This window comes from Doryrhamphus excisus, chromosome 6 (genome assembly GCF_030265055.1).
Source record: "Doryrhamphus excisus isolate RoL2022-K1 chromosome 6, RoL_Dexc_1.0, whole genome shotgun sequence".
Lineage (NCBI taxonomy): Eukaryota > Metazoa > Chordata > Actinopteri > Syngnathiformes > Syngnathidae > Doryrhamphus > Doryrhamphus excisus.
This window is the reverse complement of record NC_080471.1, coordinates 10,128,727-10,146,742: the sequence shown is the minus strand read 5'-3', so window position 1 is coordinate 10,146,742 and position 18,016 is coordinate 10,128,727. Positions and strand designations below refer to the sequence as shown.

At 40.0% G+C, this 18,016-nt stretch overlaps 2 protein-coding genes across 19 annotated transcripts in view; one reads left to right on the top strand and one right to left on the bottom strand.

Moving 5' to 3' along the window:
• LOC131130815 (ethanolamine kinase 2-like) overlaps window positions 1-15,547 on the top strand; it is a 29,151-nt gene extending 13,604 nt beyond the window's left edge. For 4 of the 16 annotated variants that reach the window (XR_009130090.1, XR_009130094.1, XR_009130098.1 and 1 more), the window contains 4 exons: window positions 1,207-1,375; window positions 2,116-2,192; window positions 3,956-8,695; window positions 8,998-9,065. Coding sequence is in view for 7 of the 16 variants with exons in the window: in XM_058074836.1 (XP_057930819.1) it covers window positions 1,207-1,375; window positions 2,116-2,192; window positions 8,998-9,067 (316 nt within the window). In the remaining 9 variants the exon portion in view is untranslated. The other 12 variants (XR_009130093.1, XR_009130092.1, XR_009130091.1 and 9 more) reach the window with 12 other exon arrangements.
• The window catches only part of LOC131130813 (transcription factor SOX-6-like), a 119,026-nt gene continuing 112,887 nt past the window's right edge, over window positions 11,878-18,016 (bottom strand). For all 3 annotated transcript variants that reach the window (XM_058074833.1, XM_058074832.1, XM_058074834.1), the window contains one exon: window positions 11,878-16,886. In XM_058074833.1, the coding sequence (XP_057930816.1) occupies window positions 16,577-16,886 (310 nt within the window). In that variant the 3' untranslated portion in view covers window positions 11,878-16,576. The remainder of the gene's footprint in view (window positions 16,887-18,016) is intronic.

The window sequence follows — 18,016 nt, the reverse complement described above, 5'->3', positions numbered from 1 at the left end:
TATTTAACATCCAGATCACAAAGGCTTCCAGATGCTTGATTGTTCACTGAAGCTTTAAATGACTCATCATGATGACAAATAAATCAAACAAATAAATCATTGTTGTTTTAACTTTAATATCAGCTCATAAAGACAGCAATGTGTTTTCACCTATACTTAGCTTATTAGGTTATTTTTCCACTTTTCTGACATATAAATGTAGTTAGAATGTTGTATTCTTGTGTTAAACGATGCCAAAGTTTCAGCTAATGAGTTTTGCGCATTTGTAAGTGAGCCCTGAAAGAAGTTTGGGATGGTTTCAGAGGGCGTTGCAAAACCTTTGTGATGACACAGAGCGAGCTTCCCCCAAGCTTTGCTTTCCACCATCAGTCACCATAAGTGGTTGGAGTTCCTGATTCCCTACCAGCAAAATAAATGCATTTTATTCTGTCAACGGCATTTCACACTGGACTGTTTTGTGAACATGGGCCAGTATGCAGCTGGACTAGCCGACAAACTTGTACCTTTTCGACACTTTTCCAACATTACTTGTGGAAGAGTAAGAAGAGCAAGCAGTAAGTAACAATTTATCAGTGTCCTAACTATATTATTCTGTGTAGCATTATAGTGTGTGCATACAGGGTTGGTAATAGCCTTTTCCTACCCCAGTCAATGGCTCTACCTGGGTTTTTTTTTACACACTGGTAGTTCCACAAAAAACATTACCAATGCTGTAGAAAACGCTAAAGAGATTTCTTGAAGAAACATCTTTTCTTGAGAAACTTCTGACTGTCCAGTCTCTACTTCCAGGTTGGATTCAGGATCCAAGACGTAGGTCTGTATGTTAAAAGCATTTTAAAAAGATAATGTTGATGATGATACATATTATTAACTGCTAAATACCATTTACCATTTATCAGCTAGCGGCACAACAAGTCCTTCTAATCCCTCAGGAGTGTGACCAACCATAGCAGAGGCGAGCTGTGGGTGGAATACATTAAAACAGACCGTTTTCATGGGTAATCCAAAGTAAAACAGTTGGAATAGGTTCTGATCCTGGATGAAATAGAAAGCTTTCTGTGCTGGTTATTGTGTGTAGTTGCTCTATAGGAGTCCACAACTCAATACAAAGGGCCGAAAAATGAGCATAATAGGTCCCCTTTAAGTAGCAGGCAACGTTAAGTACTTGCAACCAAACTATACCTCTTTCCTCTTGTGTTTTGCATGCATGGAAGGCGTGGAGGATGTCGACTACAGCCGCTACCCGAGCTGCCAGCTGCAGAGCGCCTGGCTGAAGGCCTACCTGGAGAGCTACAAGCACTGCAGAGGGCAAGATATCAGCGTCACCAAAGCCGAAGTGACGCGACTCTACCTTCAAGTCTGCAAGTTCTCTCTGGTAAGCGCATCCTCAAACATACAGTATTTGCAACTGCAACGTCCTTGAAGCTTCATACTTGTCAGTGTGTGCACGTCTGGTAGTTCACTGCTATTGTATTTCAGTGAAAATAAAACATAGAAGCTGACCGAACACTGCTCCAAATTGGATGGCGTTGAATCGAGAGACAAAATTACTTTTCTTTTGGATGTCATTTTCCTAAGTAGCGCTGGACAATCAGACTTAAACATGCGCTTAAAGTCCAGCTCAGACATGTGAGAGCCTCTTCGCACATGATAGAAATGATGAGGATGTTTTTTTAGGATAATCCAGGTGGACTTAAAGGAAGAACTGTAAAAATATTAAACAGAGGGGTTGTCTCTTTGCTGTGGCTTGATAAGACTTCAGCAGCTTTTTGTGTTCAAAGGACTCCATTAGTGTTTGTTTTTTTTTTACCAGGGTAGAGGCGTCCAAAGAGCCTCCCCCCAGCAAAAATGGGCTTAGAGTCTCCCTCGAAGACCCATGAATCAGTGAAATTAATTCATTCTGTCCAGTCTAACAGTAACAGATCTGTTGTGTTTTGCATGAGGCCATAGCATTGATACAATTTATACAATAACATTTGCACCATTAGTAACATGTCACCTTGTTACCTTTTTTGCAGTAACTAACGAATTAACAGAGATGGGTACCCCCTAAATTCGGATTCAATAAAATACTTGTAAGAGCACTCTGAAAGATTAAACACTTTCTTCTCTAAGCAGGCGTCAAACTTCTTCTGGGGTCTGTGGGCCGTCCTCCAGTCTCAATGCTCATCTCTTGATTTTGACTTCCACAGGTTTGTTGTTTACTTTTGTGGTGGCCTTTTACTGTGCCGCTTTATTACATATTTACATATAAACACTGCATGCTATGCAAATGACAGCATCTTATAGTTTGAAAAATGTTGTGTTTTGGATGCACAAAAAAAACTGTGTGATAGTTCTCGTGTAACAAGACCTACGTTCTGTGTAGTGGTGTTTGCGGCTGGGCATCATGTCTTGAACGTCAATGGGAACCAGGATTAGCATTCCCAGCATTATTAAAATAGTTTTCTAGTTTCGATGCCCAGTACACCTCCAGATCCATGGTGTAGAAATAACAGTGCCCCCTGTTTTGCTTATTCTAACCAGTCGCAATCAGGGAAATGAAACAATAAATAACGTCAGTCTCATGCCAACGTAACCGAAGGCTTCAGGATGCCCGCTGATGTTGTGGATAATACAAGTTCATCCATGTTCACTGTACATCTCTTACAGCAAAAGTCAAAAGACCTTTTGAACCCAGACAACATCTTCCCGCCTTCAAAATAAAGGTGCACTATATCATGTTTACTTCTGGTAACAAAATAAAGGCGTCCTAACAAATAGACTACACCAAAATTAAGGCGGGAAAGTATACTAGTGGCGGCACGGCGGTCGAGTGGTTAGCGCGCAGACCTCACAGCTAGGAGACAAGGGCTCAATTCCACCCTTGGCTATCTCTGTGTGGAGTTTGCATGTTCTCCCCGTGCATGCGTGGGTTTTCTCCGGGTACTCCGAACTCCAAATTGTCCATAGGTATGAATGTGAGTGTGAATGGTTGTTTGTCTATATGTGCCCTGTGATTGGCTGGCGACCAGTCCAGGGTGTACCCTGCCTCTCGCACAAAGACTGCTGGGATAGGCTCCAGCACCCCCGCGACCCTTGTGAGTGGTAGAAAATGAATGAATGAAGTATACTCGTGTTGATATGGTAGCACCAGACTCTTAGCTGGTAGACAAGTGGTTTGATATGCTTCCACCAGGCTAGAGCATGATTTTTTTCAGGACCTTTTCAAAAGTAAACATCTTTTGTGACAGTTGATCAGTGTAAAGTTGGTCAAAATGAAAAAAATCATGGTAAAGGTTAAACATTTGATCCAAAAACAACTCTGGTTAGTGCTCTCATTTAAAACATGCTAACTTGTATGACCCTGCCTCTTAAAAGCATCCAAATAGAGAATCATTAGGATTTCGGAATCAAAACAAGGAATCGGATTTGGAAATTGAATCGTTAAAATTCAAATGCCAGATCATTTGTGTCTCAAGGTTGAGCATGACGTGCAATTCTTGGGGGAAATGTTTAAGGTGGTGTTGTGTTTTCTAGTGATTTTTTTTCTAGTAAGCCATGACGCTCGTCAGCTACTGCTAGCAAAGAGGGACAGTTAGCTGGAATTAATCCACATGTTACAAAAGTCACATTTATTACGCAGGACGTTCTTACTTTAAGCCGACTAATTACAGTCCTTCCAGTTAGCTAGCTACATGGGAGGACTTGGAAGAAAGTTGTTTCTAGCGTTAGTATTGGGAGTCGTCTTGCACATTAGTGACATTACTGCCATCTGCAGGACGAAAGTGGAACAGCGGTGAAACAAAAGTAGTCTTCCCGCATTAACTTTTCAAGGCAGGCGTCAAACTGTGTAGCAGCTTTAGAAAAATTGCAACGTTTTTTCTTCTTTATTGCGTCTGCCCACCACCTCCATGATGATCCAAATCGCTATTGACGCACACCACCCTCCCCTTGGTGCCCCCCCTCCCCGCAGCAACATCGTCAAGCGCTATGGCGACCTGAGAGGAAATGTGATCCAGAGGGCCGCCAAGGCACAGAGGAGCTATTGTTTCTTCAGGCCGTCACTCCTGCTTTTACGTGCACGTCCCTCATCCCCACCGTGCTCGGCCACATGCTCCATGTCTGCTCCTCCTCCTCCTCACCGCCGCCAGCACGGGTCACCCCAAAGTGCACGGGCCGGGTCAGGTTACCTGGCTTTAAGTAGTCACTGTTGCCAAGCAAGACTGAAATTGACAGGATGGCTAGCCTGCTAACCTCTGTACACCCCCCCCCCCCCAACACACACAAACGAAAACTTCCACTCAGAAAATCATACTCATTAGAATACAACATTCACATATTTAACTTTAAAAATAACTGCAATACCAAGGAACCACTTTTTTCCGACATTTTAAAAATGATTATTGCGTAACACAGGTATGTGACTGTCATGTATTCTAATGTATTTTACAGACATAACACTTTTTTTACACCGTTAGCTCACAGAAATTCAATATTTTTTCAAACAAGTGGCATCCTTTTAGACTTAAAAAAATAAACAAATTCCATCTCAGAATACGAGAACGAAGAATGAGGGTCACATATTTAACATTAAAGGACATCACACTGATTACTAGTTACTAGGAATGGCCCAATACCAATATCCCAATATCCCAATACAATACCAATATCCCAAAATCCCAGTATTCTAATATCCCAATACCAATATCCCAGTATCCCAATATCCCAGCATCCCAATATCCCAATATCCCAATATCCCAATACCCCATTTTCCCAATATCCCAATACCAATTTCCCAATATCCTAATATCTGTACATTTGGCCAGGATTGTACTGATACTTGGAACAGTCCACACCTACTAATAAGAGTTTTTTTGTGGTGGAAAATGCTTGGACACTCCTGTCCTAGCGTGCAGTTAAGCAAACACGTTTCAAAAATGTATATGAAAATGTTGAATGTGCGTTTAGCATTTTTGGCACATATAGGCACACAAAGAAGTGATTTAATATGATAAGTGGAGGTCTAAAGTCAGTGTGGAAATGTGTCAGTGTGTGTGTGTTTCCTCCCACTGATATCCCCCTGAGCCAAATCTCCTCGCTGACTTCCCAAAGAGTGACAAGCGTCTGCACGGCCTTGTGCTCTAATCCCAGCCAGATGTGTATGTGACAATAGCCAACCACAAGAGTCCATATTTACTTTGCTTGAGTCAGGCGGAGTAGTCTGCTGTTTGACAAAGACATTATTATGAGGAAATGAACAAGGAGGAGGTCCACTGTTTGGAATGAAACACACTCCATGTGTGCACAAAAGAACATTGTGAAAGGAAATACCTGCACTTAATTTTTTACAATCTTTCTGCTAAACTACAAAAACGTTGCACTTTCATCAGAAATGTCTCAATTTCATCCGCCGTCATGATAAAGATTATAATAAAAGTGCATGTGAGTAGTAGGAGACACTGTGAGACTCTTTTAAACTGTATTTTTGGCCTTTCACATAGAAAAGTCAGTTTTTCCTCTATAATAACTTCATGGTATTGTTATTTCTTCATCATCCTGGATCCATCCCTTATACTGATGCATTTTTTAGCATACAGTACATACAACAGCAAAGAATTATACCATGGAATGCTTATATTGCCTCCTAACACACCACACAAATACTCACATTATTGTAATATTATATCAATAAATGTAATATATACAGTACATATTTTCATTTCACATGCAACAACAAATTGATAATTACGATGTTAAAATTCCATCAATTTGAATTTAAACGTCTTCATCATTTGGACACCCCTGATGAAGAAGTACCAAAGTACTCATTTTGATGACTTTGGACTTGACATGACAATATCATCAAAGACTTGGAACTCGGCTTGGACTTTGACATCAGTGACACGGGACTTGACTTGGACTTTAGTCTGATGACTTAAAATGACTTACTTGACACTGACCTGCTCTGACCTCTGGGCGTAACTAAATAACTACTGTATGATTATGTAGCAATAACTAAGTACTGTTAAATGATGTTAAAGTAAATACATGACTTTGGTGTGACAAGTACCAATGTACCAAATTTTGATGACTTTGGACTTGACTTGACAATATCATCAGAGACTTGGAACTCGACATCAGTGACACAGGACTTGACTTGGATCGTCTGATGACTTAAAATGACTTACTTGACACTGACTTGCGCCCACCTCAGGATGTAACGACATAACTACTGTATGATTATGTAAACGTAAATAAATAACTTTTGTGTGACAGTTGTCATGGTGCGGCTTGTGAGTTTCTCGGTTCGACCCCAGGATGCAGCGATTAGGACCCAAATGCAAGTAAAAATATATATATATTTTTTGCTATGCAGCAGAACGGCGCACTACCAAGTACAACTCAACACACCATGAACCGACAACGAAGGGAGCGCGCACCTGAACTAAATAGGCAACACAAAATAGGAAACAGGTGCGGGAGATAATTGAAAGGAACGGAAAACCGAACATAGCAACAGAGGAAGTGAATACAAAATAAGGGCATGAACGAGGAACTAAGGAAAGCTAGAGGTAAAAACAAGAACTGTCACACGGGCAAAGATGCAGATTGTGACAACAGTCGTGCATTTGGTGGCTGGTCCTTCAGTGGGGACTTAACTAGAAGAATTATTTCAGCAGTTATTTATATTAAACATAATATATGATATTTTTTTAAAAGTAATAAAAGTGCCACACCTGGGTCTGAAACCACGGTTGCCCCCCCCAGCACTAACAAAATGATATTACACAATATCACATTGCCGCAACACAAATCCTCGATTGCTAATCACAATTCCCTTATCTTCAAATACGAGCAATTTCTTGAAATTCACATACAAGTCAAGTCAAGTTAATTTATATAGCCCTTGATCACAAAAGAGTCTCTGAGGGCTTTACAAGCTGGCAACCATCAACGACATCACCTGATCTGAACACCCAACCGTGCAAAGAAAAACTCAAAACCCCATTTGGGGAAAAAGGAAACCTTGAGAAGGGACCACAGAGAGGGTTGGGGGGGGGACCCCCTTCCAGGATGAACAGGCTGCAATGGATATGGAGTGGGCAACGTATGTCACATTCTAAATATATACAAATAAATCCAAATAACATAATAGTCCAGTTCATAGATGACATCAGGAGAGCTAGTTAGCTGCGGGTCTTGGGGTGATCACCCTCTGGGACAGCGCCTCTAAGAGGTGGACCACCTCAGATCTTGTCCGATTCTGTCAGGACGAGTTCCAAACAGCCGCAAACTCTACTTCTGTCATCATTAGCTGGCCCCACGCTCCAGAAGGGAGGATGCTCTACTGTGCTACATTGTGTTATGTACACCACTGTGTATAATGTCGGACCCAAGGCGTGCTTGCTCTGGTGCGCATGCGTTAAAAAATAAACAAAATCCGTAATTAATGAAATGAATTAGTTACCTCCATGAACGCAGTAAAATACATCCACTCACCAGAGATGTCAGTTTCTCCCCTTCCTTGTGGGCTGAACTTGGCCTGTTGAACAGTTGTGTTCTGTCCAAATTAAATCAACTTTATTTGTAGAGCAGTTTTCCTGCAAAGACATGCAACACAAAGTGCTTTACAGAATAAAAAAAAAATTACCACAATTAAAAGGAAAAACAATTACTAAGAAAGCCCCTCCCTCTAACCCTCCATACTAGACACACACACACACACACACACACACACACAATCACACACAGTAGGGAGACATGGCATGGCACTGACCAACCAATGAAAGGACAGAAAAGTGCTAATTCTGAAGTCTGAGTGGCTAAAAAACAACAACAACAACAACAAAACCAGCCCCATTGCTAATAGTGTTTATATAACATGGGCCAGCACTCCTGATTCTGAAGGCCCTGGTCAGGCATGGCAACACAGGCTCAAATCTGAAAAATCACTACTGGAAGCAGTGTATCAAAATTAATTGACTATTGGAATAAAATAATAGTACAGAAGTAACGACTGTATGATGACATAGAAGTAACTAAGTGAGTATAAGTAATGAAGAAACTACTGCATGACAGGTATAACGTATGTACGATGACAATGATGTTTATGTGAGTTACCACCAAAAGAAGCAAATAGAGGCATTTCCCCGAGGTAGTAAGTAACTAAGTAAGTACTGCACGGTGATGTAGGAGTAACTAAGTACAGTGAACATGATGTGATTGAGCACAAAAGGAAGCAAATAAAAAAAAAAGAAGTGAGGTGCTGATTAAAAGACAAACTTGACTGCGCCTCAATTTCCTGAGCTTTAGAAACGTGTGTGATTTCCAAAGGCTATATTATAATGGCCAAGGGCAACGGCACACTCGCGCACTGCGATTTAATGAAGCATCTGATAATATGGTTCCAACGGCACACAAAAGCACTTTGCACGCAGTTAAGTTCCGAAATGCGTGTACGTGTTGGTGCGGCTTTCATGCCGTCAATGGAGACGGAACGCCATATTGTTAGGCCCACAAAAGCAGCAGTCCTTGCATGAGTCCTAGCGTGACCTGCACACATTTTGCTGCAAAGGGGAAAAAACATCAAATTGTAAAGTTTTTTTTTTTTTTTTTTTTTAGATTATCTGCTGACTACACACACTTTTTGGGACTGGACCCCAAACATGTGTCACGATGTAGTTCTACATGAGGTAGTGTTACCTTGGCTAAGGTAACAATCTGACACAATCATCCAAAGCTTTGTAGATATGTTGTCCACTATTCCGGAAATTCTTTTTGCAAGATTTTGGAGTGTGTCCATTTGTTACAATGGAATGAGACACACTTTATTTATAATTTGTTATTTCTACACCATGAATCTGGAGGTGTCAAGTGTACCAACCCAAGTGTTCCAGTTGAGACAACACTACTTTGTATTAGTTTCTCAAATGATGTTTCTTTTCTCTTCAAACTACAGTTTTCCTGATCATCTTTTTTGCAGAATGCTCCTCATGTCCTTTCTTCTGCTTTCAGATACGCCACGGCACGACTCAACCGCTACTTTGAAAAGAAAGAAGAATATTTTTCACTTTCTCTCAGCTGAAAAGACGTAAGGTGATGTATGTCGAAAACGCTTAAAAAGCCAAACCCAGATCTGTCTTTGAAGCATGTGAAAGATAATACGCAGAATTTTGCCAAGTGGAAAAGTGTTTCTTTGCAATGGGGCACCGCCAACCACTGACCTGGCATGCATATTACATGGTATTTGTTTTGTTTGCAGCTCAGTGAGTCTACTGTGCATCGCTAAAAACAAAGTTAAAAGTGTAATGGTTTTTTCAAGAAGTAGCAGGCACTGTATTTGTCAGGCAGGTCAGCTGACACAAGCGGATGGGGGAGCCAGTGCTGCAACATTGGCATTCTTTACTTGTTTGACAGCCGTGCATAGTTGCACTCATCAAGGCTACAGCTGTGTCTTTGAGCACGACAATGGCGCTACTTTTAAAGTGGCATTTTTCCCAGCGCATATAATATTTAATTAGTAGACTATCGCACTTAAAAGGACCCAAGGACTTTGCATGAAAGAGCAAAGAATTGGCCTTTTGTCCATCACCATTTTGCAGAAAAAGTGCTGTAGATTTGGTCTCCCGCTGCCACAAATTGCATTAGAAGAGCAGTATAGGTCTTTGTGCAAACCTTTCAGTGATTTTTATTTTTTTTACATGTAAAACATTCTTTTATTCAGGTATTGCATTTAGATTTGTGTTATTGTTGAGGGCTTGCCAAGGCTGCTGACCCTCGCTGTTGTGCCAACACCCCCTCACAAATGACATGTGTTCATTGGACTAGCTAGCTAATGTACATGCTTGCTGGTGCAGCCTTGGTCGCACTTTCTTAAAAGGAAACATTTTGTCATTATGAGCAAGTCAAGTCCTTTCAAGCAAGAAGGGAATATATTTAGTTTGTCACATCTACAATATAGAGCAACATTTGTCTTTGTATTTAACCCATCCATCTTGGGTGCAAACATCCAATCACGGGTGCTCGATGAAGATTGTGAGTTTCATCGACTCACTGGCACTCGACGAATACTTGAGTTTCATTGACTCAAACCTTGCATTTCACTCACTCACGGGTGCTCGACGAAAACTGATATTTTTAATGACTCGCGGGTGCTTGATGGGTACTCTGAGCTTCATTGTCTCAAAGGTGCTGGACAAAATTTGAGAGTTTCACTGACTCATGGGTGCTCGACAAAGACTTGAGTTCAACTGACTTGTGTGCTGGCCGATGTATTAAAAAAAAGAACTGCATTTTGACTGACAATAAAGGCTACAGTTTATCAAGATCGAGTGGACTTACTTTTTTACAGGTGTGATTAAATCTGGGACAAGTCTGGGGTGGGATCTGGAACTTGGGAACAAGTGACTCGAGTTCAGTGAGTACTCATAAAATTATCAATTCAGTGAGTTAATTACCCATGCCAAGCTGAAAAGGTTAAGTTAAGGATAAGGTAACACATTATTAGATAGTTGGTGATCATCTGGCAAAATAGGACAAACCTTAATGTTGTTATTGTTTACTCAGAGGTTTTTGCCTTGGAAATCTGCCATGTTGTACTTATGTCGTACTTATGGTGGAGTCATGAACACTGAACAACCCTCTCTGTGCAAGTGCAGCTTGCACTTCTTTTGATGTCGTTGCGGGGCCTTTTGTGACCTATTGGAGTCGTCGCTGTACTCTTGGGGTAATTTTGGTTGGCCAGACACTCCTGGAAAGGTTGGCCACTGTTCCATGTTTTCTCCATTTGGCTCTCACCTTGTCTCGCTGGAGTCTCAAAGCTTTAAAAATGGTTTTGTAAACTTTTCCAGATTATTAGATCGTAGTTTATCTCAGTTATGTTTTATTAGTGGGGGATATCACTTTTTCACACAGGGCCATGCAGAGATTTGTTTTTCTTCCATCTGAAATCATTGTCTTTGCAACAAAAGTGTTATCAGTCACCTGAGACTCTTTCTCTAAAACCTAATCACCAGGGTAGATTTCTACAAATTCAATAATAACTGGGGAGAAAGATTTAATTAAAATAAAAAAAAAGTTTTTTTTCACAAAAATATTTGGTTCTTAAAATGTAATTACCAGAATTTAGCAAAAAAATAAATTAGTGGAAAAACTGAATAAGAGAAAACTTCTTCAATAGCTGCAACTTCAATTCGTGTAATATTGCAAAGAATAAAGTGAGAGTTGGAAGATTACGTGTCAGGGGTAAAATAAAGCTTAACTCTGTATATTCTTGGTCCGGCGACTAACTTCAGGAAGGAAGGAAAATTTCCTCTTGCTTCAGGCAAGCTTTTATTTATAATGTGGCAGCAAAACAAGCAGTTGAGCACAAATAGCATGTCTAGCCCTTTCTCCTTACCCCGCCCCCTCCAAAGTCTTCCTTTTCATAGCTGTCTAAGGCAATGCCTGTAACATAAAGTTTTTTTCTTGCAAAGTAATGATGTTATTCTCGTACAAATTTATTCTTTTTTTCTTTCCGACTTTTATTCTCCAAATCTCATATTATTATTATTTCTCAATGTTGAAGTTTGGCAGTTACTTTGAAGGTTAATTAATGAGGGTTAATTAATTACTTTTCCCAGTGCAAAATGTTGTGTCGTTGTTGTTTGTTAGTTGCCAAGGTTTTTTTTTAATATATAAATACATTTATAACAATTTTTCTGATAAAAATCTACAAAACAGCAGATTTATATAGTTATAGCTACAACAATATTTAGGAATATCTAGGATTACAAGGCAATAGCATACAATATTATTTCATAATAATAAACGTTTCCCTAAAAGGTAACTTTTTTACAAAATAGCTTTTTGGTATGAATACTAATACCAATACTAATAGTGCTGCATTATGTGCCTTCATGCTAGGTAGTTGTGTAATCTGCTCACAGTCAAATGAAAAGTCCTAGCCAAGACAATGACACTAGGGCAAATATGATCAAAATGTAGCACTTCTTTTTGAGGCAACGAGTCGTGTTTGCCACAGGCAAAAAGTGTGTGTGGCACTCTAAAAGAGAGTGTGACAAAGTGAGCAGTGACACTAAAGTTGATTTGGGAATTCCAATTAGATTTACGATGTGGCTGCGTATGGCGGGAGATGCCGGGATCGGCCGCTCGCAATGCCAGGACCGCCGCGTGCACGCCACACCGCCGTCACTATGTGTGGCATTACCTCACACACACACACACACACACACACACACACACACACACACACACACACACACACACACACACACACACACATACACAGTGGAACAATAGGCCACATTTACTGTAACAGGCTCTCAACATCCAAAGGAAAAGCTCCAGTTTGGAAAAAGAAATAATGTGTTGGAAATAATTAGCAGCGTGGAAAGAAGGCGCCGTAGTCTGCAGTTATGGAAGAAGAAAGTTGCGCGGCAGCACCAGTAACTCGTGCAAAGTTGTCAAACACACAACACACTTTCATGCAAACATACAAACGTCTGAAAAGCCAATGAAAAATCTGCACTTGTTGATTTATTTATTGTTTTTTTTTTTCATCTTGATTGTCTTTCTCACCAGTATTATGTGTACTGACACTTTTTAGAGCCACAGTTGGCTAATAAATACAATGAAATGTTAAAACGCACAAAACAGCCATCATAGAAAGTGTGCATGTGTCAAACAGGAGGTGCTCCTGAGTCGCACACGTTTGAAAAGAGCTTGAGGTTAACAGAGGTCACTCCCAAAGATGGCTAAAGACTCTACAACATGGGACCTTGGAAAATAAAAACAACAACGTCACATCAGTCAACAACAGAAAAAAAAAAGGAAATCAAAGTAGAATATCTATCCAGTGCTTAGGATGTGTATGTATGGCGTGAGCTTGTCAAATAAAAAAACAAAAGAACACGGAGGTAACAAGTGTAGAAACTGGAAAGATGTTCAAAATGTCAGAAAAAGAAAAGACACAAGAAGAGGAAAGAGGAAAAAACCTGAGTGCTCTAATTGGGGCGCTTTGCTAAGACCATGGCCATGTTCAACACTGCTATTGTTTTCAATCAGCTTCATTTCTTCAACACTTTTTGTAAACAATGAGCATTCTCTAAAAGCTACAAAAACAAAACTTGTATCATTTCTTTCGTTTCAGTTCATGCCAACGATTCCTCATTTTCTTTCTTGTGCCTTTTCCATGTACGACTTTCTTCAGGTTACTGATTGGCCGACAACAACTGACGATATTCCTTGACCTTTAAGCATTGTCATGTAATTAATGAGATTGTTAGGACAAAAAGTAACAAATGAAATGATAAATGCTTGAAAATCATAGCAGCGTTAACACGGACATCGCCTTCAAATAAAAAGTGAGCACCTCTTTCTCTCCATTGTTTACCTTAATAAATTATTACCTATGATAACTATACATGCCAGGTAGAAAAAAGTACCTTATTTTTTTTTAAAATAACAGACCCAAACTATGACTGTTCTTTTTTTTTTTCCCTAAAAATACATTTAAAGACAAGCTAAGAAGACAAAATAGTTTTTCGTACCTGTTGAAAATACAGTGAAGAGATTCAGACTATTTAGAAACTCTACAGTAGCGTTGTGAATTTAAGAGACGCTTATAAGACGTCTTTGAGTGTTCAGCTAAGAAATGGCCTCAAGGGATTGTGGGTCTTGTGGTTCATGAGCGCCGGATGGTGTAAGACTTTTTGCAGCATTAGAAGTTAAGACTACGACATCCCCACTCCATGTGAATGCACGTTTGGCACATTTTGTGTCATAATAATAATAATAATAATAATAATGATAGCACACTACTCACAAAAGGCTCCACCCCGCAGGATGTTGAATTGGAATTACAGGAATTGGTATCCTTTTCTTTGCAATTCAGAGAATTCCTAAAATGAAACACAAATTCCCTCAGTGAAACAGTGAAACCTCGGCTAGCATACTGTATGTCGAACATTTACGCCAAGTTTTGCCCTGGTTTGTTTACATTTCCCATTTATCCTACACTGTATCACATGTTTTGTTGTGTAATTAACACTGCATGAGTCCAACTGTGTTGTTTATGTATTTCTTTTAGTCACAAAACTGTCATTAGCTTGCTAACATGTGGAAACAGGAACCGTCTACGATGTGTCAGCAGTTGACTCCAAAATGTTGTCATCAAAACACATTTTTATGATTTTAACATGCATAAAACAATTCTAAATGCATATAAATGACAAAATAAAGGGTAATTGTAACATTTGGGGGAACCTTTACGGTCATTGACCTTCACTGAAGATGTAATTGATGCAATTGTAATCAACACGGACACCACCTTTGTGTGCATAGTGTTTTTCACTTTATCAAAATTTTGGCACTTGCAACTTTCTTTGGCTCCATTGTGGGATATTTTGCCGCTATAATGAAAAGAAAAGCATAAATTTGAGCTGAGAAACAACTGAATTCAAGAAATAACTCACAGCAAGACACAAAGGTTGTGTCCATGTTGATCTCTCTGCCACATTGTTTTTGTCTCATGTCTTCAATTAAGGTAAAAGTCACCTTAAATGTTCATTTATCCCTCTCAGTTATCATTTACAGTATATGCATCCAAGACTATAGTTGCTATAACTATAACTATAAAACCAAAGAAATGTGTTTTGGCTAATTGGATTTCTTATGGAACAATTGAATCGATGAGAGTCAGACCTTCTGGAACGACTTAATGACACCATCCGAGGTTCCACTGTACTTGAATAAAGTTAAGCATTCTATTAAATTAAGTATTTTGCAATATTTTCAGATTTCACAGAAGATGCTTTCACGCTCAACGACATGCAGTGAAATGAAAACATCTCAAATATTCTATATTTAAGATGCCGCTCATGGCGGCTTAGCAAGCAAAAAGAACCTGAGGTGCATTCATGGACAATGGACATGGTCATTATATTATTATTATTATTATTATTATTATTTTGACTGGTCAAAAACCCACCAGTTGAGAATCCCTCCTGTAAAGGAGCCCTGCAGACATGAACTAACACCCCTATAGTCATCTTTACACTGCCGTTATTCTCTGTTTATACCACATTGTGCAGGATATGGGATCACTGCAGGTACATCAGAGATGGCTGCTTCTCGCATGGAAGCTACTGAGCTAATGAGTTAAACGGCAATTTATTCATTTTAAACTGCAGAGTGGGGAAGAAGGACAAAGAAAGAAGCCAAAACCTTTCCACGAGAAGAGCTTTTTTCACTCCATCGTGTTGGACGTGCCAAAGCTGACTACATGCAGTGTTAAGGTAACGTAATGTCTCATCCATGTAACATTACCGACTCCTAGTGTCCACAATACTACAGATAACTTGTCTGTCAAGACGTGTGATGTTCGAAACCGTGATGTAGCGACGGACGACTGTACACCAAAATGATCAATCCGGATTTCATGGAATTCTTATATTACTGTCTTCAATTTCAATTTGAATTGCAATTTTACTGTCTGTTTTTACTGTCTCATCCCCAATTAAAATCAATGCCATCTTTATCCTCAAATCGTATCCCCAACTTTTTGTGAGTAGTGTAAGCAGAAAAAGAATCGTCCTAATGTTGCCTTAGAAGGGATTTTGGCTCATCCTGCGTCTCACTTTTTGTACCAAACAAACAAAAACATTCACAAGCTGGCACATCATACCTGAGCTGGGATATATATATATATAATATATAAAACAAAACAACAACAGTAATGTCATGTAAGCAGTTTGTCCAAGAAAACAAAACATTTGATGCACTGTTTGTTACGGTGGCATGCGGCAATGCTCCAAATGATCCAAAACCACACAAACACCATAAAACGATTGAAAAACGCTGCAATCCTACAAACGCTACAGGATCAGAAACAAATGCCAAATAAAAATGCTGCAAATGCCCAAAACATCTGCAAATCCTGAAACAATTTCATGAGAGAAATGCTGAATGTAACAAAACTTAGCTCACCAGACTCATCAGCACTAAGGGATATCCGTCTTTAAAGACATAAGAATGATTATTTTACAGTATTATACAGCAAGAGTTTAACAAAGACATCAATAAAAATGTACCTCTCCATTCCACCAGCTTTCTTCTGGGCATGCCACTCACATCTGTAAAAACTTTTCCCTTAGGGCTGGTCTTGCAGTTGTTGGAGTTTGTGTGTGTTTTGGCATTTGCAGCATTTTTCTTTCGTTTTTGTTTTTCATCTTACAGTGTTGTGATTGCGTGATTTTTATGGGGTCTTTTGCATGTTATGAGCGTTTGGTCGCCGCCGCACGTTTGCCCCCATGTGGGCCACCGTCGTTTGTTGAGAAATGAATGTAAGACTCGAAGAACTGATATTCAAACTTCCAAAGTCATTTCAAGTTGTGCCAGTCCAGAGTTTATACAGGCGGCAGAAAATCAACGATGAGAAGTAAAAACATGGAGATATTAAAAAGTAGCTGACTCCTTAAATATTGAAGACGAAGCAAGCACGGCGTCATGTGACCAGCTCCTCTGGCTGGGATTGTCAAAGGTCATTGTCAGCCGTCTGTCCGCTGATGAAGACGTTTTGTCTCTGTGAGCTCACTCAGTTGGCGCTGATGTCCTCCTGCGTCTCGTGCTCGCTGCTATAGTCCGACTTGGGCTCGTCCTCAAAGTCCTCGTACATGTCATTGTCGTCATCTCCGTTGGCACCATCGTTGCCGCCGCCGGGCTCAGCCTTGACGACGCCGTACGCGCTCTGGATGACGGGCACAGCCGGCTCGGGACTGGCTGAGTTGCTGGAGCAGTCTGAGGTCAGGTGGGGCGAGGGTGTGGCTGTCGTTCCCATGGTAATGGCGCCTGGGTAGACACCCATGGCACCCGCGCTGTTGCCAAGGGGAATGGGAGTCTGAGGCCTGTGGGGGGGAGGGCGAAATGATGGAAAATGAATAGGAACACACTGATCATCACAGGAACCGTTTCATGCTCAACTACATCCAAAATTATCAACTGATTCTAACCATTCTATTTAAAATTTTACTCAAATACAAATACTTTTCCCATCTCAAGAAATACAAATACAGGCTGCGTTGCACCCCCCTCTGCGTTGCCCTAAAAATAACCACCACTTACACATGTCCATTTAAGAAATAAAACTCTTCATGAGCTAAATAATTCATTATTTAGTCAAATGTTTTATTTTTTCTTGTGAATTTATTATTTCTCTTTAACCAAGAAAGAATATGTTTTTTTCCGATTACTCGATTAATTGACAAAAAAATTGGTAGATTATTCACTAGCTGCAGCTATACTTAGAATGTTCAACTCATTTGGGACACAGATTAACAACATTTCCCATTGAAAATGAAGGCACCATTTTTACAAGTTGCACATTTCCTCACTGATTCAAACCATTCCAATATAAATCCTCCACACCATTAAAAACAGTGGGACTAACAATACTGTAGTCCACATCTAAAAAATTCCACAAAAAATCCCCCTTCCACAACTGCTTTCTCAACTGCTTCCAGCATGAAAACATTCAGGCTACCAACTTTAAGCATCCCCCAAATTTCTACTTTTCTGTAATCCCACATTTTCCAAACAGCATTTCAGTTCCGCTTCCCAAACTGCCGTGTCGATGCTAACCACTGTAGCCAGAGCAGCCACAGTATCATCAGTACATCCATGGCCAAAGGGTTTGAGAATGACTAAAGGATTCATGTTCACAAACTCTGCCGCCTCGGTTTTTAAAATGACAATTTGCATATACTCCAGAATATTATGAAGAGTGATAATATGAATGGAATGAACTGCACATTCACTCTTTGTTTTTAAAAAAGCATCCCATGAAGCCCTTTGCACTGCATTTCAGCTGATGTCATGTTCGTGATTATCTGGTTAACATACTGTAGGTGAGAGTTTTGACAAAGACAACGGCTGGAGATCTCTGTCTTCCTGAATGAGTGACAATAATAGACTGGAAGCTTTAAAAAGGAGAGTTGCCTAAAAGCCAGAAACCCAAAATGGAGTGGGCTCACTCACA